General features: G+C 34.4%; 2 protein-coding genes across 2 annotated transcripts; one reads left to right on the forward strand and one right to left on the reverse strand.

Moving 5' to 3' along the window:
• The first annotated feature begins 10,629 nt into the window (after positions 1-10,629).
• On the forward strand, positions 10,630-13,748 carry LOC125219253. Its single transcript, XM_048121180.1, has 7 exons — positions 10,630-10,890; positions 10,965-11,055; positions 11,386-12,228; positions 12,353-12,415; positions 12,497-12,714; positions 13,054-13,166; positions 13,516-13,748. The coding sequence occupies exons 1-7, from the start codon at positions 10,831-10,833 to the stop codon at positions 13,634-13,636; spliced, it is 1,509 nt and encodes a 502-aa protein (XP_047977137.1). The 5' UTR covers positions 10,630-10,830; the 3' UTR covers positions 13,637-13,748.
• Positions 13,749-18,547: 4,799 nt separating this feature from the next.
• Positions 18,548-22,716, reverse strand: LOC125200584 (probable LRR receptor-like serine/threonine-protein kinase IRK). The gene is made up of 2 exons (XM_048098242.1): positions 20,582-22,716; positions 18,548-20,186 (listed from the first exon to the last, which is right to left on the reverse strand). The coding sequence occupies exons 1-2, from the start codon at positions 22,051-22,053 to the stop codon at positions 18,731-18,733; spliced, it is 2,928 nt and encodes a 975-aa protein (XP_047954199.1). The 5' UTR covers positions 22,054-22,716; the 3' UTR covers positions 18,548-18,730.
• Between the last annotated feature and the right edge of the window lie 2,491 nt (positions 22,717-25,207).

The following is a 25,207-nucleotide window of genomic DNA, read 5'->3' on the forward strand; positions in this document are numbered from 1 at the left end:
GCTTAGGGCGTCCATGTCCTCTCTGTGTTTGACTATCTTTCTTAAACTTTCTGCTTTGTGTTTGACTATCCTGTTCTTCCTTCTATTAGATTTTATGTAATTTGCTTGTTTAATGTATCGTATTCCCGTGCTTTATTGTAATATATGTAGGAGTATTTTATTTGACTCACCCATCCGCCGGTATTATGATGGGGTTTGTGTTTTACTATATCTCTTCTCTCTATTTTTCATGACTTACTAACTTTTATTTTATTGTTCTAGTGTTTATATACGTGTGTTTTTTATTTGTTTTGTTGATCATTGTTTTATCTTTTTATGGAAATATCATTGTCTTAATTACATATTTTAGGTGTATATTTAATATTTATATCAATTGAATATTGATAGTATTTTAATATTAAAGTGTGTATGAGTTAAGGAAGATAATTTTATTTGTTGTAAAGACCAATATAAGTGTTGTAATTAACAAATATTTCATGTTGATTTAATTTAAAATTTATTTAAATTTATATTTATAATTATCTAACATATTGTGACTATAACGTATTACATTTTATTTTATTTGAATTATTCACAATGTCTAATTAATAAAATAAAAATATTTTATATCACGCATAGCGCGTGGGCTAACATTAGTGATATTTTATACTCCACTACATTCGTTCCGGCATACAGCTAGCGAGACATTTCTTTTGCCACAATATTTTATATAGCAGAGACTAAAATTAAAAGAGTGTGTATTAAATGTTTTGCAACAGCCATACTGCACATACTAACACTCATATATTTAAGAGTGAACTACACCAATAGTCTCTGATTTTGTGAAAAATGCATCAATGGTCCCTATAAAAATTTTATATCATTTTTTATACTTTAAGACTAAAATAACCCTAGGCACCACTAATGTAAATATTTATAGTTTGGGGGCATTTCGGATCTTTCTATTCTCCCCTTAATTTTTTTAATTATTTCTTCCATCACCATTTTCTTTTAAAAACTCAATTATACTTTTATTTAAATAATATTTAATTCTTTATAGTTTCAAATTTTTAAATAAGAAAAAAAAATATTTTAATTATGCTTTATTTATTTTTAAAAATAAATATTATTTATTATACATCTCAAAACTAAATATAATAGTAACATTTTTTAATAAAATATTAAAGTGAATTATAGAAAGTTCATTGTGGGATTTATTTTTACTTAAAAATTTTACTTAAATTTATTAAATTTGTGAAGAAAAAATATTATAGTGAATTATAGTAAATTTATATATAAAGAATGTTACTTAAATATTTAAATGTTACTATACTTAAGTGAAAAATAAATATTTTAATTACATTAATTAAAACTTAGTATAGTGAAAAATATTTTTTAAGTATAGTAATTAAAATTTATGTGAATTATATCTAACGTAAATTAAAGCGAACTATTGCAAGTAACATTTTTTTACTAAAAATATTAAAGTAAACTATAGTAATTTTTTCATTATAAAGCTTAACTATACGTTATAAAAGTAATTATTTCAAAAAATTGAGTGAATTATTTCAAAAGAAAATGTTTTCTCTTGTAAAAATATAAAATGGGCTAGTATTAGAAATGTAAATATTTAGTATTCGAAAATGTATTTTTATGTATGTAAAAAAGAATTGCATGATTGAAAAATTGTAATTTCTAAATACCAAAAATGTCCTCCATGGCATTTAGGAGATTTTTCAAATGAAGAGGGGTATAAAAGATCGACAGGTACTAAAAATGTAATTTCTAAGGACCAAAGAAGATATAAAATTTTTCCGGGAACCATTGATGCATTTTTCGACAAGATTAGAGATTATTAGTGTAGTTCTCTCTGTATTTAATGAAGCTTTCAATACACTCCACGTACTGACGTACACTCCACTCCTTTTTCTATGACATGTGTCTCATTCATTTTTTAAATAACAATAAATTGATGATTATGTGTTTTTGTTTTACCTTGTCTTTTTTATTAAAACTGTTTATTTTTAATTATATACACACCTTTCAGTAAAATTATGTATTTTTGTATTTTTTTAAACATATGTTTTAACAAACATATATTATAAATTATCAAATAGAACTCCATCCGTTCTATAGTAGTGGAGACATTTCTTTTCGGCACTGAGATTAAGAAAAGTTGTGTTAGGTGAGTTAAGTAAATAAAGAATGAAGTAGGAAATGAAAAAAAGTAATGGGAGGCCCTGTGATAACACATATGTGAATTTTAATTGAGTTGAATAGTCAACTTGTTGAAATGTTGACGTGGCTATGGAATAGTCAAAGATGTGGAAAAATGACGTGGCCGTTGAAAGGTCAATGCGATGAGAAAATGAAGCGAAAGTGAAAAGATGATGATTTTGAATATGTGAATATTTGATGCGGAGAGATATAATTGTGGGAGAATTATTATTTATTTTCCTAAGGGAGGAGTGAGAAAAATAATAGGAGCATTTATTTAAATCATGTGGAATTATTCGATCCCTCCTATTTTATTTGGAGAAGAAATCCTATTATTCTTGGATTTAATTATTTGTTTGGGATAATTATCCAAATTAAATCCAAAGTCCGAATACTCCTAAATTATTCCTTAAATTTTCGGCCCTCATGGTTAGAAATAAAGGGATTTTCGAAATCTCCTAGTTTGAGGAGGAAAGGATTATTTATTTATTATTTTATTGATCCCTTATTTATTCTATTCCATGAATAAATATAAATATGCTAAAATATCCTAGCATATCTTGCCATATCTAAGAAGATCTTACCATATCCTAATTAAATTAGGATTTGAATTTAATTCTTTGTGGAGAAGTAAATTAACGCCTATTCCTATTAAATTGGGGAGATTTAATTATTTATTCTTGCTCCGTGATATATTATTCTGCTCCGTGAAATATTCAAATTAAATTATAGGCTATTTATTTAAGCCTAAATTTCGAATTCCTCATACTTCTCAACGGCTTTAACGCCACTTCCCCCATATTCTCTACCAAATCTTCCAAATCTTTATTTATTTAATTAATTGTGGGATATTATTTTGGCACTCTATAAATAGGAGAAGAAACCTAACCCTAAATCACAAAAAGAATCGTCCCCCACATTGAAGAAAAACCGTCTCCCACTTTCTCCTACTTCTCCCCACTCTCTCCAAAATTCTTCCACTTTTCTTCAAGATTTCTTCATCAATTGAGAAGAATTCAAGTGGAAATTTCAAGAGTTTATTGAAGAATCAAGGCTATAACTTGTTTCTACCGATTGATTTTGGAAGAAAAGGTACTTTAATTTTCGATTTCCTCTCCTTCTACCGATTTAATCGGTATTCTTGAATCCACATGCATTTAGAATGAGAGAAGGGGAAATTAATTGTTGAAATTGGGATGAATGAATGTGTGTGTGTATGTGACCGTGTGTGTGTGTATGGGCGCACGCCTCGGTGTGCGTGCACTTGTGTTGTGCGTTGTGCGTGTGTTGTGTGGGAGAAACACTCATGCGTGACACTCTATTTATTGGTGATTTTGGAATGATTATTTGAATAAAAATGATAAGCTAAGCATACCTTGATTTTGATATTGTTGATTTTGAAAATAATCGATGGGAAAAAAGGAAAAACGTGAGATCATGCATGATTTGAAATCCATGATTGGAACTGATTTGTGATACGCCTAATTTAAAGGTGATACTTCGCGCTCTCAGCGTGATAAACGAGGAGAAGAGAATTCTATCGAGCTAAACCTACAAGGTGGGCTTTCTTTTAAAATAAGGACATTGTCCTAAAATGATATTGATGAGAATGAAAGATGTGTTATCATGCCTTGATTTGTTTTGTCGTGCCTATCCCTCGTGGCTATGCCACTATTGTTATAATCGAATTCGGATCCTTGTAGAGCCGCAAACTCTACTTGGGTTAGTGTACACCAATGTTAGACCGAGTGTCAGCGTACGGGTTGGCCGGTCTAGTGACCTGGATTGCGGCCGCATTCCTTGTGGCGGTGTTGAGCAGGAAATAATAAAGATGATATGTTGGTACTTAAAGTGTCGTTGTGTCTTCATACATAGCCTCACTTCTTTCTTGGTCGCTTCCGCTATTTTTATGAAAACTTATGATCTTTTGTTGGGATAAATACTTTTACTTTCGTGGGTATGTTTTGGGTATGAACAGTTAGAAATATTTTGGAGAACTTGGTTAAGCCTTTATTTAAATAAATCTTTTGTTGGATTCCTTTGTTTAGGCATTATTCTTCCTCTACTTAATTGTTCATTAAATGCTTTGGTCAAATCCCTTCTAAATGAAACCCTAGCCTATGATCTTTGATGCAATTAAGTCTACCTAGTTAGCGAACGCCGCATTTATTATACCCTAAATGGGCGGGTCGTTACATATTGAAATTATAGTTTAGGATTGGAGATGTTAAAAAAATGGGAGGAAGTAATTTATAAATCAATTTTTGAAATTAAAAAAAAAAATCGAATTGGCAGCGCCGCGGGCCGAGTCGCGCGCCCAAGAGCCTCGGCCCTCTCTCGTCTACCCCCCTGGGCCTCGTCCACCCTGCGGCTCGGTAGTGGGGGCCCGCGCCCTGCCCAACTCCGGGCCAAGGGCCACGGCCCTCGCACTGTGGACACTCTAAGCATCTTCTACCAAACAACAATTTACAAAGAATTGCTATCCCTAATCATGAATAAAACGTGTTATCTGTAAACTCAATAAAACCTTTTCAATGAACCAATCGTACCCTAGTATTATATGGAGTATGTCACAATCAAAATCAACGAGAGTGGTATTTACTGCTAATGTTATTTCGAAATACTCCGTATTATATTTGGTTTATACTCTACTCAACCGAAGAAAACTTAATTTTTGGATAATATGCAATTTTAATTGTGTTATTTTGCCTATTAAGTGAAAAGAAAATAAACAAGAGACAATGATTTTTTTTTCATTTTAAAAAATTGGTCATTTTGATTGGTATAAAATACTCCATCTGAGAATATATTTTAATACATAGTGCTAGTGGATAGTGGATTCCACACTATTAGTAGTTTAATTGGACTTTCAAAATTAAAAAATTCAAATTTTTCGAGAATAGAATAAAAAAAATAGTTCCTACTTTTAAAAAATGAAGAATATTTTCAATTTTGTTGGCACGAAGTGAGTGGGGCTTGGGCCCCGGCTGGACTTGAGATTGAAAAATGGTCCAATTAGAGTCTATTTTAATCAAAAAGCTTAATATAAAAGTATCGAGTGAACTACATAAATGGTACCCGATCTTTCACTTTCGCACATAAATAGTACTTGATCTTTATTTTATAGAGGGAACATCTTTTTTGGTCCACGAACTTTGCCAAAGTATCATTTTTGATCCGTGAACTTTGAAAATATCATTTGAGGTCCATCAACTTTGGATTAATATCATTTGAAGTACTTTTTTATTAATTCCAAGTTTTTATGAACATAAATACCCTCAATACTTAAAGGTATATATTTTTAATAAACTTATTATATACTCATATTTTTTATAACTATCTTTACAATATATTTTGGACGAATTTTCTAAAGAGGGAACATCTTTTTTAGTCCACGAACTTTTCCAAAGTATCATTTTAGGTTCGTGAACTTTGAAAATATCATTTGAGGTCTGCCAAATATGGGTTAATATCAATTGATGTACTCTTTTACTATTTCCCTCTATTTTATATCGTTTTTGGTACCTATTAATCACAATTTTGGTACCTGATGCAATTTTCACCCCAAAATACCCTCTAAACAATTTTCACCCCAAAATACCAATTGTGTCATTGAGGTTATTTTGGACATACACAAAACTAAGTACCAAAAGTGATACTCCCTCCGTTTCGTTATAGTCGAGGCAGAACTTTTGGGCACAGAGTTTTACAAATGAATGTTGGGTGTACTAAATAAATAGATAAAAAAGTAAGAGAGAGAAAAAGGTAGAGAGAATAAAGTATAAAGTGAATAAAGTAAGAGAGAGTAAAGTTAGAAAGAAAAAAAAAGTTACCAAATATGGAAATGACTCAACTATGAAGAAACTTCCTGAAAAGGTAAAATGACTCAACTATGGCGAAACGGAGGGAGTACTATAATATCTTCTCTCATTCTTCTCACACTTTATACTATTATTATTAATCAATATTAATATTATTATTTTGATGTTAAAAATTAATAATTAATTTATTTTTTAATATCATTCTAATATACTTAATTATAATTTTAGTTATAATTATATTTAATTATTGTAATAATAATATTATTATTATAATACTAAAAAATAGTTATAATTAATAAATAATTATATTATAATTATTTAAATTATGACTCACACAATGTTATACTCCCTCCGTCCCATAAAAGTTGAGTCGTATTCCTTTTTAGTCCGTCCCAACAAAGTTGAGTCATTTCTTTTTTTAACAAAAGACAAAACATCTAATCACTCTTACTTTATTCCATTATTTACTTTACCCTCTCTTATCTTTCTTACTTTTTTCATCTCTCTTATTTATTTAATATAAATTCTTAATCTCCGTGCCCAAAAGTTTTGTATCAACTTTTATGGGACGGAGGGAGTATAATAATAATAATAATTATTATTATTATTATTATTATTATTTACATTAAATTAATAACTAATCAATATAGTCATAATAAAAATTTAAAATTATGAATTATATTCATAATGATATTAAGAGTTTAATATTTTTACTAAGGTGTTTCAACCCTAAAATGAATATAAAATAATTCAATAAAAAATATTTAATTAAATTAATTATTTTAAGCATTTAATTTAATTAGATGTTTTGTTCTTGATTTATATTATAAATGCAAATAGATGTATGTACAAAACACTAATAAGAAAGAAGAAAAAGAAGAGAAAAGAAAAAAGAGGAAACATAAGCTAAGGAAAAAAAGAAAGTAAAAAGGAAGATATAATGCTAAAAAAAAAAGAAGAAAATGAAGAAAAAAGAAATAAGAAGAAAAAAAAATAATCACATGTTTGGTACGATACTATTTAATGGAAATTTCCAAAAATATCCTCATTAACAAAAAAATTCACATGTTGGGTACTTAGGGTTATTTTTGTCACTGGGTACCAAAAACGATATAAAATAAATATCAGGTATCATTTGCGTGCGAAAGTGAAAGATCAGGTACCATTTACGTAGTTTAAAGTATAAACCCACGTCAATTTATTGAAAAGCTAGATCTGGGCTAGCCCTGTATAGACTTGGGGCCGTGCTGCTTGGCATGGCCCAATGACAACTCTACTTGCAAGTTTCTCTATAATCTATTTCCCATCCAACAAATTCCTTTGTATCTAATCTCTTCTCCAATTAATCACATCTTTTACTGCTAACTTTTCTATAAGTACTACTAGTATGCTAATTCTAGGCTCCAAAAATTCTAAGCATTCTTCTAGCTTATGGTCAACTAGATGAGCAAAAAATATTGAGTTATTGGGCGAGTGTTCTAATATTGAAAATCATACATAGAATGAAGTCTCAAATGAATGTCCAGAGCAAGACCAAAATCCAAACAAAAAATCAATAGTCGAGTTGAAGCCAGGCGATTTCTTTGGTCCATAGTCCATCTCCAAATGTTATTGACAAGGTAATTCACATGAATGAATATATTATAGGTCTACCGATGGTAAGGACCATAATTAAGAATTTTAGTAGCATATCAAGAATTTTCGATCTGATATGCAAATTGTGCTACACATAATTACATGACACTCAAAAGTAAAAAAGCAATAGAAGAGTGTGCGTGTTTTCCCTTAGAGCATTCCCAATGCTCTTCGTAAAAACTCTCTTATTTCTCCCTAACTCCTGCCACATCAGCACCACATCAGCACCAAAATTTATCCCCAGTTTTTAGCCAACTGCTCCAATGGTTTCTCCCTTATTTCTCCCTTATTTTTCCCTAACTCAACATTTCATTTTTACATCATCACTAATATTATTTAATTTTCCCTACAAATGTGTTTAATAAATAGATTTATAATGAATAATTCATCGTTGTATTAATCATTGCAAAATATAATACAAAGAGAAAAAAAAAACTACAAATAAAAAACCACAAAAAACAAAGATTTAAAAAACTAAGAGGGAGGGGCGTCTGGCGGGAGGCCCATCAGGATCTTCGAATTTTGGATGGTCGACCAGAGGGACTGCTTCTCTTCTGGGGTTCCGCCGCCGGTGAAGTACAGCGTGTACAGCTGCGTCAGATTGGCGACATTGGCAGAGAGCGTGGCTTGTTGTATGAACTGGGGTTCCGACTGGGCATCCGACGATGCGCCCTTCCCCTTCCGCCTCCCCTTCTCCTTCTTCGCTCCCACAGGGCGCTCGTGCGGACCATCCCCAGTCAAGTCGATGGGGAACGCGCTCCCCTCGCTCTCCGCACCGCTAAGTCGCGAGCGCACCGATTTCCCGTGCAGCGCGCTGTGCATCCCCGTCCGGAATTTGGGGAGATCCTTCAACCTATCATAGATGTTCCAATACTTGAAGCCCTTCGACAAGAACTGGCCACTATACCTCTGGATGGCCTCATCTCGGACCATGTGCTCGTTCTGGCCACTCGTCATGTTCGTCATCAAGTTAGAATATATACCGTTGAAATGGCCGCAGTCCCTCATGAGGCGCTCCCAATGCCGGCGGATCGCCTCGCTGCCATGGTCCTTCATCAAGACAGTCTTGTTGCTCGTGTACTTCTCCGCAACCCACTCCCAGAACATGATCTCAGTCTAGTAGTTGCTACGCTCCGCGTTCTGCGTCGTGTCCGCCCAGCAGTTGGCTATCAGCTCGGACTCTTCTAGAGTGTAAGTAGTCCTTCCCGTTCCTGCTCCTGGAAGGCGGCTCGGCGAGCGTTTCTTCCACCTCGTAGTCGTCCGTGCTGAGTGTCGGATCCTTTGTGTACGTCGCGGCCTGAGATCCTTCGTCGCCTAGGGTTGATCCAGGGGTGTCGAACAATGATGTGACTATCTGGGGGCGATACACATCGTCGGCTGGAGAGGGCATGCTGAGGGCAGACTGGAAGTACGGAGAAAGTCTGCGCACCGGAGGAGTCTGCAATGGGGACGAACCCGCATATGGATATTGGCCGGGAGGAGAACCCATCGACAACAACGAGTTCATCCACTGCTGATTTGTTTCATCAGTGGGGTTGGGAATTTGCGGACTCGGCTCTTTGCCCTTACCTTTTCGGGAATTTTTCCTACTTGAACTCATAATTTTGAAGATTGAAGATTGAAGATTGAAGATTGAGATAATGAGATTGAAAAATTGAGAGAATGAAGATTGTGTGTGATGAATGGAGGAGGAGGAGGAATTATATATAGGTTTGGAATTATAGCCATTGGAAAAAAAAAAAGAAGCCGATTTATCGCCAAATCGCGCCTACAGTGGGCGCCGATGATTCGGCGATAACTCGGCGATGCAGCGGGAGTCGGTGTTAATTTGGTAGAATTAACGCCGAAAAAACGCTGAAACACTCCCAACGGTCGGTGATATTCGGCAAAAAATCGCCGAGTGTTATCACCGGACCATTGGAAATGCTCTTAATGTTGTCTAATTATCTTTCTTGTTCAAATTCATCTCTTGGTTCATTCTACTACTCTTTCTACTTAATTTATTTCGTATCCACTTTCCAACTAATTTTTCTACAATTTGTACTTATCTCTAATGATTTCAGGTGGCGTGGAAAAGAAGTTGGAGATTAAACTCGTCCAAAAAAATAAAAATATTATCATTGATGTATAAGATGGAGGAGCAATATTAGAATTGCACTAGTTATAAGTTTGGTGATTTTTCAATTATACGAAAATCTGATACGAATACACAAAATTAATGAGTTCAAATCAAGCATTATTGGGTTCCTATCTTTAACAGAATGGCCCGTTAAAAATCCATTAATTTTGATAAAGTTGGGTTGGGATTAGGGAATCCATTATACTCCTTACTCATAATATTTTAATTGTTTATACTTTCAAAATTTTTTATAATAGGTGTTATTCTATAGCACCATCAAGTAATTCAGGTTTTAATCGTGTAAACCATATTTCATTGTGCAACATTAGGTTTTAATCAGGTACTAATTACGTAATACAATGTTTTTCATCGTATAAATTAGATTTAATTGTATAAATCACTTTTTTTTATGTAAATCACTTTTTATCGTGTATGTCATGTTAAATCATATAACACCAATTTAATCGTGTAATATCATATTTTAATCGGTGTAAATCAGATTCATGTCTTTGTCGCGTCGATAATGCCTTCGTATTATGTGCGAGTCGGGTTTGAATAGCAAATCAAATTTGTCTTCGAATTGATAATTTTCCTAATAAATCATATTCGGATCAAATCTTATTAACTAGATCATTATTAAATTGATGATACTACGATATTAACTCAACTCGCACAATGTGACAACCCTACTTAATTAGACATGTGAAGAAATGTAAGGATGGAAGGACCAAACTGCAAATTCGCGGCAAAGCCACCTTTTGTCCGAACTTCCATTTGAATTTAAAAATCTGAATACACCAAAAAAAAAAGCAAAAACCAAATAAAACCAAAGCGCCTTCTTTAATTCTCAGCGCGCTCCCTCTGCAATTCAAAATCCGATACACATCTCTCAAATTGAGAGAGTCACAGTCATAACCCCGTTGACCATTTTCAAATTTTGCCATTGTTTCCCTAGTCCGACCGATTAAAATAGAAAGTTTTCGGTTTGAATTTGAGGTTTTTACTCAGCAAAGAGCGCCTTTAAATTCTTGAAATTAATTTGAAAGATCTTTTCCTATCATGGATGGTGAGGGTTCGGTGAAGAATCAGTCTCCAATAGCTCACAGATCTGGATTAAAGGTTGGATTTTTTTGAACTAATTTCGGTTTCTTTATTTGTGAAACTGATATTGGGTTTTGATTTGGTTGGAACAGAAGAGGGGTTGTATGGAAATTGAAGAAACCTCCGAATCTTCTCAAAAGAGAGTGAAAATGCGCGATCTTGAATCAGTTTTTCGCGCCGAAGGTATATTTTCTTGAAATGGTTTTACTGTTTTATTTGGGCTTTGATGTTGTTCAAAGATTCAGTTTTTACATTTGCTATGCGAATTGGGACATTTGAAATGAATTAATTGTTGAATTGAAAGATTCATTTCTGCAGAGTGTGTTATGGATTGAGAGAATTCTATTAATTTTGGAATGCATTACATGTTCCTATTTAATTGTTTCCTGTTTCCCCATTTTTTGTTTGTTTGTTTTGATTTAGGTAAACATCTTGTTTCATTCTTTTCTGTTATGTTTAATTATGTTAGATTAGATGATAAACTAAAACATGGCAATGGTTGAACTCATATAGGAAGAGAAAAAGTGCTTGATCTGAATGTCCAAGCTGGTTCTGCCAGTTGTGTGGTTGGTGATGAGTTGAATAACCTCCCGGCATCTGAGAAGGAATATTTGCATCACAACGATGGCCTAACTAAGGCTAGAGGGTTCGACTTGGACCTAAATGCTGCTCATGTTTCAAGTTCTAACAATGAGCCTTGTAAAATGCATGAGCATTTGAGGTCTCGAGATGACTCTGATTGTGTCAGTTCGGTTGGCCCGTTGGAGACCAAGGATCCAATGAGGGTCTGGAAGGGCTTGAAACAAAATAATTACTTGTCTAGCTCGTATGGAGCTCCACCTCTCGCAGTGCCAAAGGTGCGTGGGAGGAAGAAATCTAGCAACGATGTAATGAAGAAGAAAATGGAGCTTGCAAAGAAGGAACAGGTTGATAGATTTGCAAGAGCAGCTGCTCCAAGTGGCTTGCTTAATGGGCTTAATCCCGGTATTATAAACCATGTGAGAAACAGTAAACAGGTTCACTCTATTATAGAGGCCTTAGTGAGATCAAAGAAGGACGAAAGTAAACGTAATCAAATCAAGACTGGTGCACATGAGCTCTCAGAAAGAAGAGAAGCTATACTGGGGAGAAGGGAGATGAAGGAGTATGCTTTCTTCTCAAAATCAGTATATCCAAATACGGAGATCACAAGAGGCGATGGTCCTAGAATGACTTCACGTTATGGAAAGGAAAATGAGGATGAAAGACTGCCACTACAAATACCTTCATCTGTGGTAGTTGGCACAGAGAATGCCAGCTGCTTGTCAAGTGATGAATCAGCGAACATTAGCAGCGTTACTTCACTTTCACTTAAAGGTTGTTTGCTCAAATTCTTGTTTTGATTCTATGGTTTGGTATATGGTAGTTAAACATCTTAACAATTTCTTTTGAATAGTATTATTTATGCTCGATAGCTGATGTGGATTTGGTTCGATTTCAGCTGCTAATATAGCTTCACAATGGTTGGAACTTCTACATCAAGATATAAGAGGGCGGCTTGCAGGCAGGGTTTTGTCTTTTTAATAATATAAAGTTTCGTAATGGCAGTGTACATTTTCTGATAGAGATTGGTCTTTATATGCAGCACTTAGACGCAGTAAAAAGAGAGTTCGTGCAGTTATTAACACAGAATTACCCCTCCTGATATCCAGAGAGTTTTCGTCTAACCAAGAGAATAATGTACAAATGATAAATCCTACTACTAGCCATTTTGACCAAGCAACTGCTGATGCTCACTCTGCTAGATGGAGCACTCTTTTTGGTCAAATGGATAAAGCACTTTCCGAAGAAGAAGGCCATCTGGTGAGGCTTCTTAGCATATTTACTCGAGGAATCATGCATAGGTTGCATTTCTTGCATACATGTATTGGATCTGTGTTTACAAGTTACAACTTCTTTCAGGCATTCCCAACTTGCTCACATATCTTGTTTAGGCGTTTATCTCTTTTTATTCCCATTCGGCATATTTGTTGTTTGTCTCATTGGCTGTGCATTTGACCGTTGTCTAATTATCATAATTCCTTCTGTGGACTTATGCTATCAGCATTTGGTGAATCTATGCAACATATATTGGTTCATTTCTTCGTTTCCCTTGCTTTTTCCGAACATTTTAAACTGAATACTCTCGTCGAATATTATCAGGAGAATTGGCTGAATCAAGTGAAGGAAATGCAGTCACATTGTGAAGTTGGTCTCAACACAAATGGTTTGCATCACCCCTCAGAGCAGGCAGTTCCTCCCAGATACGACAACAGGTAATATTTCGACTTTCTTATAATCAACGTTATACTTTATAAGTTACCACTCACTCACTATCAACAGTTTCTACTAATTGGAGTCATGTTCAAGTATGGCACAACCTTTGTTGTTATTCTTTATATGCTTCTGTTATATTCGCGTTTTCTGGTTCATCTGTAATGTGTATATAGACATACTATAGTAGCATGATCGAAGAAGGATGTTCTCACTTCACTCCTTGAGAATCCCTACATTGATCCTACTGAACTTTATGAGTTGGTCGAATGATTAAAACAGTTCGATTATACACGACGAAGAATATTAATTTGTGTTATTGCCATTGATATCTTTCTTGTTAAAATGCAGATCAGGAGCAGCAGAAGATTTCGAGAAGGGTTTAGCTATAAGGGCTGCTGCTGCTTCGATATATTCGACTTGCAACTTCTTATTGTCAAAGGAAAACTTACCTTGTTACCAGTTATCCTGAGCTTCCTAACTGCCATTCATATTCTTGACTAGACTTGGATTATGTAGTCTTGAATTTCTTTACTATTACCAATATACACTAATCTTTCATTTCAAATTAGTTTTTTTTTAAATCTTGTCATAGTGTATGTAGATTATAAAATTGATTTCTCAGTTTATTAAAATTTAGTGAACGAGGTCAAACTAACAAGAGACAAAATCATTGGCTTTGTGATTATTTGGATAGCATAAATTGATTAGGTTTTGCTACGTACAAATGGAGTACAATTATTTGCTATCTTGAATTATTTTTTTGAATAATTCATTGCCATAACATACCATTTCATATCTAATTATGAAATTAACTTGAGGCCAAAGATAGAGCTAAGTGGTTAAAACTTAAAAGTATCATACATTTTCCTGAATCATCATAAATTGTTGAGTTAATGCCACATTTGGTCCCTAACATATGGTCGTTTTATCAATTTGGTCCTTAACATTATCTTTTTGATTATTTGGTCCCTCACAAATAAACTTCGACCCGAATCGGTCCTCTCCGTTAAAAAATAGACGGTCAACGTTATTAATCATGTTTTGACCAAAATTAACCATTTTAATTAATATCTTTAATTATTTCAGAATAATAAAAATATAATTGTGTAAAACACATAAAAATATAATTGTGTAAAGATATTAAAGATATTAATTAAAGATATTTTTATTATTCTGAAATAATTAAAGATATTAATTAAAATTGTTAATTTTGGTCAAAACATGATTAATAACGTTGACCGTTTATTTTTTAACGGTAAGGACCGATTCGGGTCGAAGTTTATTTGTGAGGGACCAAATAATCAAAAAGATAATGTTAAAGACCAAATTGATAAAACAGCCATATGTTAGGGACCAAATGAGGCCTTTAACTCTAAATTGTTTTCAATCTACAAGATCACAAAGTCCAAAAAGTAGAGAAAACAACAAGAAGTGAATATCAAGTTAGTTTAATTGAGTTTATACAATTTACATTGACAATAACATGCATGTCGCTTAAGGCCAACTAGAAAATCAAGATTTAAGAAGTAAAGCTAAAGTTGAGTTACAGAAAGCCCTAATTGATCTACAATTCATAAGAAGTTCAAAAAGAATCAAAAGAAAGTAAGAAAAAAAAAAAAAAACAAGTAGAAAAAGAAAAGCATAGCAAAAATGAATGCATGAGTCATTCCCAAAAGCGACAAAGAAGAATGTATTCAAGTGTTCAAATTCTAGTGCATGAATCCATATAAATTACACTAAAAATTGATGAGTACCTACTATCTAAGAATCGGCAAGTTGATTCGTTGTTCCTTTGTTGGATTTTACTAAGAATCAAACATTTTGCATCAATATAATATGGAAAACGCGAAAGTTGGAGACAAGGCATGATTAATATTAAATAATTTAATTCAAGGTCCAATATATTGAAATTGTACTCAGCCCATAACATTTTTCATTCCCAAGCCCAAACGTTTAAACAATTGCAGCCCAAAACTTGAGCCCAACCTTTTTACAGCACCACAACATAGAGAACAGGAGTCATCGCCGCCTTCCTCCTCCTCCAGCAAAAATTGCGGCGGCGAACCGCCATTGAAACATCGGTATTACTCCATAAAGTAGTGACGCATTTTGTTATTTTGATCCGTCCATAACCTAATGTCGTATCTTATTCTTAATAATTGTTATTTTGTGATCCTTTTCCCTTTGTTGACGGGCCAGGCCATCGGGAATTTTACGTTGGGCCTTTGAGCCCATTATGTTATCTACTTAATCCTATTAAGAGCCAGGATTAGTGTTATGTGATTAATGTTATTTTACTAATCCATTTTGTAATCTCTCACTATTTTGGTTGCTTCATAAGCCATGTTTTCTCTCTGTCTTTCCCCGTTTTGCATTTTCCACGTAAAATCTTAGGATCTTTTTTTATAATTTTATGGTTTTGTTGTGTTGCAAAATATAACAATAATATACTAGACCCAACACAATTATAACACTTAATATTACTACTCCACTTCTTATTTACCAATATTCTAATCGGAATTATAATTAATACACTTAAAATTAGTGCCTTTAACAGAACAAACTAACCAAGTCTAAAATAAAGGAATAGGACTATTGTGGTTATTTTTTGTGATTTTAATAACTATAATTGGAGCTGTGTTGAAATTGTATAAATCAGTTAATGGTGTGACAGTTCCTATTTATTTTTAAGGCAATTTTATTACAACTGAAGAGTATATTTTTGGAGATGCTTCATCACCGAACGTCATGGGCTTACATTGAAAATAAAACAAAAAAATTATGGGCATCACTCCCACTTCAAGAAAGTGCTTTTATACACTTTTTAATTTTGTTTTGAGAAAGCTTTTATACATTCTTGGTCCAACATAAACACATGTAGATGCTTGAAACATAACCCAACAAAGTAAAAGTGCAAGTATAAAAAGTTGTGAAAAGTGATATTAGAAATCTCCTTTTAACAATCCTAAGATTGCTTTGGAATGTGCCTAATATTCTTCTTGATTTACTTTATCATGGGGGTGCATCTTTATATTATTTGGGAAATTTAATTCGGTGGATATGATAGATAAAATTGATCAAATATGGAGTAATTGAATTTTAGGATTTGATTATTTGGATTATTTTATTTTGTGTTTAATTAGTTGATTTAGTCCATTTAGCAACACCTTAGGATGTCATAGCCTTATTTCTAATTTCCAAGGGTGAGGTTCAAATGAGGAAAGGCTTACGGTGGATACTTAGGCACCCAGAGACGAGGAATGGTAATCAACAAAATGCTTCGAGGAGAGGCGAATTGAAAGCTAAGCAGTGGGAATTCTAAAGATTTCCCGTGGGAAAATTCTATATATTTTTTTCTTTTATATGATAATTTCTTGTATTTTCATCTAATCAGTTAATATATATGATTAAATACATAAAATTAGAAGAAAAAAACACCAGATTTTGACTTGAGTATTTCTAATCATAGAAACTAAACATTTAATTAAGTTGAATTATGTAATTAATTACTCCATATATTATGACTCAAACCAAATGCGCCCTATATATGTCTACATGTTTCCACTTCTCTTAGTTTTTTCTTTTTAATTGGGAAACATCAAATAGCATCTACATATAGGGGATTAATGTTGAATTAAAATCATTTTCCCCCATTGCTCACTTTTATCTTCATATATCGAAGCCTGACAGAATATATTGACTCTTGACTCTCGAGGAGCTCAAAATATTCCAAAGCATATAGTAGTTCACTAGTTCTCATAAAAAATCATTAATATATTTATAAAAGTTAATATGGTGCTCTTTTTTAGAAGGATAAGTAGAATAGTGTTTAACTACAAATGGATTTCTTTTATGTAAACAACTTTAATGGAAATTACATACGTGATTGATTCGATACATGAATACATGTATGATAACATGAGATTTACTATAATCGTGCTATACTTGTAAATAAATTGTTTAATTGATATTTTGGGTGACAAAATAATTTGCAAACTCCGACCTTATAATTTATGCTTTAAACATGCCTTTGTCAACACTAAATTTGTCCCCTATTTTAATTCACTCAATTATTATTCTCCCTTTTCCATCCAATCGAAAATCAAACAAATGATTGCATTTCCACTGCGTGACATGATTGTTTAAATGACTATCGATTGCATCAAGCATGCTCCATAATGCATGCCTATTATTACAACATAACCTATAAAATAAATAATACACTATACAATAGTATAATATATTAATGAATTGTCACAAATGCCAGCCAATGTTGAAAATGCAATTTGGTTAGGTTGTTTAGGTGCCAACATCATTGTATTTAATTTAAACCATAGGCTTAGAGTGACAACTCATTTTGGTCACCAATTCACATGCTCCTATATAATGTTTTCATTAAAATGGCATAAATTCAGCATTAAAGATTTTTGTCATTTCATCAAGAAAAGATGATAAGGTCATGCTTGTGACATCGAAGCAAATATGAGCCTTGTATTGTATAATTTGTATGTATGTATTTTGGTAATTTTTATGCAAGATTGTGTATATATAATATACTATAGTTGGATAGGAAAATGATTGGACATGAATATTGGCATAGAATAATTCAGAGATGAACATACGACTTAGAGTAAACAACAAAATAGTTGCATAGAATTAATATGACAAGAAAGAGTCAAAAACCGCAGAAAGATATGCCTCCAAACATATAAGTTTCTAATGCAAGAAAAAGACACCAAGAAGAAGAAGAAAAAACATGTGAATTTCAGACCTAACATAGGTCCTTCATGTGACTTTGGAAGCGTGAAAAATATTATTCCAACTTGTCTGAATACTAAGCAACAAAAAATGCATTTAAACAAATATTGACATTATTAAAAAAAATATAAAAGTAACAGCAATAAAGTTGGATTCCCCTGCATTTTCTCCTTTCTTTAATTATATGGTTTGCCCATTCCCTTCTTTCACTTTTCTTTTTATTATATTCACAACTCAGATTTCATCAGAGCCTCAAAGAAAATGAACCAGTTCCAGATCATTGGCTTAACATCGCCCCATACGTAAATACACATCATATCGAATCGAATTGGATAACAATTCATATATTTATTCGTGATTACATGTACGTATGTCGTATATTAAGAAACTGAGGAAATTTACTCAATTTACCTCTAACGTGGGGACTAATTTTTTTGAAACCTGACGCTTATTGTGGGATGGAAGGAGTAGTAATTTACTAGCATATCATTCTTTTATCAAGCACACATATATACATCTCTGTCTCTCTGTCACACACAGAAAAGGAACCAAGGATAACAGACAAAACAAGAAACAAGATTGGATGAGTGAGGAATGGAGAACTAACTAATGCAACAAACGATGAGACAAAATCTACCGTTTACCCTATAAACGTTCAAAAACGGCAAAATAAATTCGAATTCCCAAGTGCAACAATGGAGGAGGAAAGGAATTACAGATCTAACAAAAATTCTGCCAAATTACAATGGAAAGGTAGAAAGAATACAGATTTCTTCTTGACTTGCACATTTTGATCACCTAACAGTTAGCTTGAATCTCCCAACTCATCCTGACTTTCTGAGGGGCATCTGATGAGCTCTAATATGTTAACCACTTCTGCCATGTCGGGCCTGTTCGATGGCACCTGAGAAGTGCAAATCAGACCCAGTTTCATCACTGGGATCACCTCCTCAGCCGGGAACTTCCCTTGCAACCTCCCATCGACGCACTCCTCGACCTTCCCCTCTTCAAGCGCTCCTCTCACCATGTCTGAGAGCACCACCACGTCGTCCTCCATGTACTCGACTGGCCTCTTTCCGGTCACTACCTCCAGGATCAGTATGCCGAAACCATAGATATCACATTTCTCAGTAATCTTGACAGTTTTGCATGCGAATTCGGGAGCCATGTAACCAAGAGCGCTCTGGATCTTGCTGCTTAGGACATACCGGTCCAGCATTGGCAGCAGCCTTGCTAGGCCGTAGTCTGCAACCTTAGCTTCTCCGTTGCTGTCAATCAGTATGTTGCTCGACTTCAAGTTGTAGTGAATCACGTTCATCTCGTGCAAATGAGCCAACCCTTTTGCAGCACCAAGAATGATGTTGAACCTGTCATTCCACGACAGGTAGTTTTCGCCTTCTTCATGGAGATGCTTGTAAAGATTCCCACCAGAGACGAATTCGTAAATGATAAGCTGCAATGAGGGAGTCCAGTAATAACCATCAAGTGCAACAAGATTGGAATGGTGAACTTTGCCCAATTTCTTCACTTCCCTCTCAAATTCTTCTTGAGACTTGACAAGACTAGACACAGTGAGTTTCTTGATGGCAACAGAGCGTCCATCCTTAAGCATAGTCCGGTAGACGGCCCCAAATCCTCCACGGCCAAGTTCACAATCTTTATTTAGAAGGGCATGCGCCCCCGTGCTAAAGTCAGGATCACCCGAGAACATGACGAGCTTCCCAGAACTTCCATCCGTGGAAGGCGACTTGCTGAAGTCATCCCCGCCTGAGAAAGTAAGAGCTACTGCAGAGCGAGACATGGAAGAACGTACACGAAGGTTAAGAACAGTGATGGTAATAACACCAATCACGATGGCAGCTGCTGCACCGATAGCTATTAGGGCAGAAATGCTGAGGATCTTCTTTCCACGGCCAAAGCTTGGAGCAACGGTAGTAGGTGTCGTATCATCAGTAGAGTTTGGATTGAGGACAATAGGTTTGGGAAGGACTTTGGAGCAAGTTCTTTTGACAGCCGATCCGCAAAGAGACGGGTTTTCTGATACAGATGATGGATCAATGGTGTTGAAGAAACTACCAGCTGGAAGTTCACCTTGTAGCTGGTTGTGTGAAACATTAAATAACTGAAGGCGCACAAGATTTGCCAGCTGCTTTGGTAGGGCTCCAGTCAGTTTGTTGAAAGAGAGGTCAACAGCTTGAAGGTTAGAGAGCTTTGAAAGGGAAGCAGGAATAGGACCAGTTATTTCATTATGAGCGAGATACCTGCAATTTAAACAGAGTATAAACGAACATTCACAGAATAGCATATATGAATATATGATCGCCTAACAGACTGCATAAGTTCAGCATATTTTCATAAATGTAGTGGATTTTATTATTTTATGAGTCAAGCCATAAGGCACATCTGTTTCTTACAGTAATGGGATCATGCATTTGTTCTCAATATCAGTAAGCACCTAACAAACATCAAATCTCTATCACGTTTCTATACATTTAAGGAAAATCACAGTACATCATAAACTAAGACAGTAAAACAGCAATTATAAGAAGTGTGCTAAAATGAGAATCAAGTTCGAGGATATTTAAAAAGCAAGAACTTGCAGGAAATCTACAAACTAAGTAGCATGATAGATAATGAAACCAAGAAAAACACTTACAAGGATGTAAGTGAACTGCAATCTCCAATTGACAAAGGAAGGTTGCCCCCCAGTGCGTTCTTCTCGAGTCTTAGTTCCTCAAGGGATGTTAGTCCTCCAATCTCCGAAGGAATGCTTCCATTCAACCCATTCTCACTCAAATCCAGAAAATTTAATAATTTCAGTTGTCCAATACTTGATGGAACCCCGCCAACGAGTGAGTTTCTGGAAAAATTTACTAACTGCAAGCTGCCAAAATTCCCAAGGGCAGCTGGAATTGAGCCAGATAGCACATTTCCGGAGACATCCAAGACCAAAAGCTTTTTCTGAGAGTTCTCTGGTGAAGAGGCTAAGACATTATGAATGCTACCGCTCAATCTGTTGCCTGAAAACAGAACTTGCTGCAAACCAAGTCCTAACACCCATAAAGGGACATCACCCGTAAAGGCATTATGACTAATGTCAAAAGCCAGAAGGTTTAAACAATTGCTCATGGATTCAGGCAAGCTCCCAGTGAGGGCATTGTTAGATACATTAAGAATCTTCAACGATTGAAGCTTCCCCAGAGAAACCGGAAGTTGGCCGGTAAAATTGTTCTCCGAAAGATCCAGGTTCTCAAGGCTTCTCATTTCCCCAATCCACTCAGGAACCTCCCATGTCAGCTCATTGCTACCTAAAGCTAGATTGTTGCACAATGAAAGCTTCTGCATTGTTGTTGGCAGCCCACCAGAGAACGAATTTCGACTCAAATCTACTGACCTCAACAACATACAGTTCCCAATCCCATAAGGCACTTCACCAGAGAACTCATTACCCCTCAGATTTATAACCCTCAAATTGTTCAAACCTTCAATCCCCTTGGGAATTATACCATCCAACATATTATCAGACAAATCAAGCGACCTAAGCCCCGTCATCGCCCACATCCCCACTGGCAAAGCCCCAGAGAACTGATTACCCGAGAGGTTAACCGAAGCAAGAGCCGAGCAGGAGCCCAGACTCTCAGGAACAGGCCCTGAAAACCTGTTCTTAGCCAATGAAACGGATCTTAGAGATCCACATTGGCTAAAGAAATCACTAGCAATCTCCCCCGACAAACCATTCTCACTCAAATCCAAGACTCTCAGATCAGAGAGCTCAGCAAAGTTGAGGCTCAAGCTCCCGGTAAAATTGTTGTTGGCAAGCGACAACTTCCGCAGAAATCGCAATTGAAGAAGACCCCTCCCGAGCTTGCCCGAGAGGCCGAAGCCATCAAGGACAAGATCAGAGACTCTGTTGGATCTGGGGTTGCATTTGATTCCAACCCAATTGTTACATGGGCTATCGTCATCTTCATTCCACGAATCCAATTTCCCATCAGGATCTTTAACATCAGCTTTGAACACAATTAATCCCAGAACATCGTCATTCAATGACGGACTCAACGAATTCACTAAAAGCGGAGATAAGCAAATGAAAAACGAAAGAAACACAAGGCTTACAACACTCCTCATTTTCGAAGAAATCGGACGAGTTAAGTTAAGGCATTGACAAAAACTCAACACAAACAACCCCTGAATTCCCCCCCTTCGAAAAAGGAAACCTAAAATAAACAAGCGATAAGCTGAATATGAAATTGAGCTGAAACTGTAACTAATTCTTCAATTCCGTTAAACAACCCAAATCCTCGAAAACTTAGATAGAAAAAGTGGCGCTTCGCCACATTTCAGCTCTGAAGGGTTGCAGAAAAACCTAGAACAAGTAATTAATAAAAACACCCTAATTAACCCGACATTAACAAAAGCAACACACACACCCCCCGAGGAAGCCCCCAAATCACACTGGGTATAAGCGCTTTTCCGAAAGCTAAAAGCGAAGGAAAGGAATAAGGAAGAGAGAGCGTTTTTTTTGTGTTGAGGTCAGAGAAAAAAAGGTGGATTTTGGTGTAGGAGTAGAAGCTATTTCGATCTGAGAAGAAATGACAAAGCTCAAATGCGAGAAAACACTTCGCCTGAGCCTTATAGAGAAAAAATTGGAGTAGGTGCGGCAAAGTTTAACCGGAGAAACCTGCCGGAAACGGGGATTGAGTGGGAGATTTCCGGCAATGGACTTTAGTGGACCAATTGAAGGGCCATTTCTCTCTCTTTCTCACTCTCTCTCTCTAAACTTTATTGCAGAGTAGATGAGAGAGAGAGAGTCATGCATTTATCAACGGGAAAAAAAAGTAAAGTGGAAAAAAGCAAGGAGAGAAGGCGGGCTGGCGCTTTCATTAGGTTGGACACGTGGCTTCTTTCTACAGGTCACTATTTTTCCAGCGTGGAGTATACGATGTTTATATAGATTGAGATAAATAAATAAAATAATACTACTACGTTGGAAAATATTAGTTCTGTCATCTTCATGACTTAATTTTTTTCTTGCCATTTTTTGAATCAATTAGAAAATGCAATTGTTCATTTATTTGATCATTTTATAAGCTTCTAGAGTTATGATATGGCAAAATAGTTTTTATATAATTGAATAATTTTATATTGTAGTAATTATTATTCATTTGATTGATTTGGGTGAGAAAGTGAATGGGATAATTTTCAAACAGCATTTACCTATGAAGGCTACAAAGCACCTGAACCAGATAAATAGAGGGAATTAATAGATATTGTTACATTAATTACAATTAATAAAGCATATTCATTCATTTCTATCTACTGTATATGGCTACGACTTTATTCCATTATTTCATTGCTACTTTCCTTTTTTAGTCTCTCTTAATTAATTGCAAAAATTAATACTCCATCCATTAGTTATTAGGAGTTCCATTTTTTTTGCTGCACGAGTTTTAAAAAATGTAAAAAAAAGTGAGTAGAAAAAAATTAGTGGTAATATCAGTTTTAAATAAAATATGAGTGAAATGAGTTAATGAAAGATAAGACTCTCTTACTATTTTATAATAAAAGTGAACCGAGACTCATATTTGCGGACGGAGGGAGTACTAGTGTAACACTCAATAGTCAATATTGAAGTACTCCATCCGTCCCAAGGTAGATGTCACACTTTTCTTTTTAGTTTGTTCCACAAAAGATGTCACATTTCTTCTCTTGGAAAAAGTTCCCTCTCACTTCAATTATAAAATTATATTTTCTCTTACCATTTAACACACAACATAACATCTCCTAAAATTCCGTGTCATTTCCCAAGTGTGACATCTACCTCACGACGAAGGGAGTACTTACTATTTTTGGTCGAATTGGAAACTAGAAGTTCAGCTGTTTTTATAAATTTTTAGATGGCCAAACTACATTTTCTAATAATTTAAATAAATTTTGTAAAAAAAAGGAAAAAGGTCACTAATGGAGGTTTTATTTCCTACAGCAAAAGCTTAATTGGACTGCCTAAAAAGAATTACTTACTATATTAATGAGATAAGAATGCATATTTTTCATTATGCATTAAAAACCAACACATGTAATTCACCCTTCCATCATAAACATCGATAACTGGAAATACCTAAATATGATGATAATAATAATTAAAATGATGCAAACAATGAAAGTTGGTTGAAAATGATAAATGGTTGGTGGGGGCATTAAAGAATATTTATTGAGTGAAGCTTTTGCCTGTATAGTGCTGCTCTCAGCTTTAAATTCTCATTCAATTTAAAGAGGTCCACCACTCCCAACACAACTTTTGCTCTATTTTTTATTTTAATTATTTTTACATTTGCTTTTGGATACAAAGATTCCAAAAATTTAAGAATTACTAAATTATATAATTACGAATATTGGTTGTTATATGCTTTGAAATATTTTGTTAAAATTCATTCCAAGTTTTAATTAGGTGATGTTTAAAGCTATATAATCTTATCTTATATGAATGAGATAAGGAATATACCTAAATGTAACAGTAATCATAGTATGAACTTATAAATAAAAATTTCCAATATTCATTGATGATTTATATCCCATAATGATTTCCTTAAAAAATTCCACCATAATATAGAAAGTCAAAATTAACACTTTAGAGATGTGATTTGTATTGTGCCATTAGAAGAAGCACAAATCAAATTCATCTAAATTTTTATCTGAAATATCTGTGTTATGTGATGCCTATTGTACTGTACCTCTTTATTATCGCATTTTATTTGTTAGTTTAGGGATATCTACAAATCATGAAACATAATTTAGACTGCACACTATGAAAATTGATGAGTTTAGCACCTTTCCCAATCCCAACAATTGACCAATTTTATTTGAAAACCCTACAAGAAGTCTACGAAAATTCTCCCCAAAAAAGTCGTCTGAATTATTTTCATTTGGTTGGAAAAATGATGGGCTCAAGAAATTTGTCTTTCTTGCAAACTCTAGGCTAAGAAAAATAAAAGATTCATTCTTGAAAGGGAAGTATCGACTGCAGGCCCATCTTTTACATTTTTTTTGTCTTTCAATGTGAATTTTTCTTCTTTTCGGTGTAAGAGATTTACTGAAAGTTTTAAATAATGTTATAAGTGACTTCTTGTTTTGAAATTTTGAGGAATATATAACACAATGCTGAGTATAATCGAACAAAGAAAAAGGATGCTCTAAGTTGTACTATTGTAGAAAATGTGAAGTTCAATACTGCTATTTATATTTAAATTGAGAACAATTTCTTGCTCCGTGCACCATTTGAGGG

This window comes from Salvia hispanica, chromosome 1 (genome assembly GCF_023119035.1).
Source record: "Salvia hispanica cultivar TCC Black 2014 chromosome 1, UniMelb_Shisp_WGS_1.0, whole genome shotgun sequence".
Lineage (NCBI taxonomy): Eukaryota > Viridiplantae > Streptophyta > Magnoliopsida > Lamiales > Lamiaceae > Salvia > Salvia hispanica.

What these genes read in the sequence shown, in the direction of transcription:
- LOC125219253 (XM_048121180.1), top strand. Translation starts at nt 10,831, where the DNA reads ATGGATGGTGAGGGTTCGGTGAAGAATCAGTCTCCAATAGCTCACAGA. An exon ending in CTCACAGATCTGGATTAAAG is followed by an intron (nt 10,891 to 10,964) that starts GTTGGATTTTTT and finishes TGGTTGGAACAG; the next exon opens with AAGAGGGGTTGTATGGAAAT. An exon ending in CCTCCCAGATACGACAACAG is followed by an intron (nt 13,167 to 13,515) that starts GTAATATTTCGA and finishes GTTAAAATGCAG; the next exon opens with ATCAGGAGCAGCAGAAGATT.
- LOC125200584 (XM_048098242.1), bottom strand. Translation starts at nt 22,053, where the DNA reads ATGAGGAGTGTTGTAAGCCTTGTGTTTCTTTCGTTTTTCATTTGCTTA. An exon ending in TGCAGTTCACTTACATCCTT is followed by an intron (nt 20,187 to 20,581) that starts GTAAGTGTTTTT and finishes TTTAAATTGCAG; the next exon opens with GTATCTCGCTCATAATGAAA.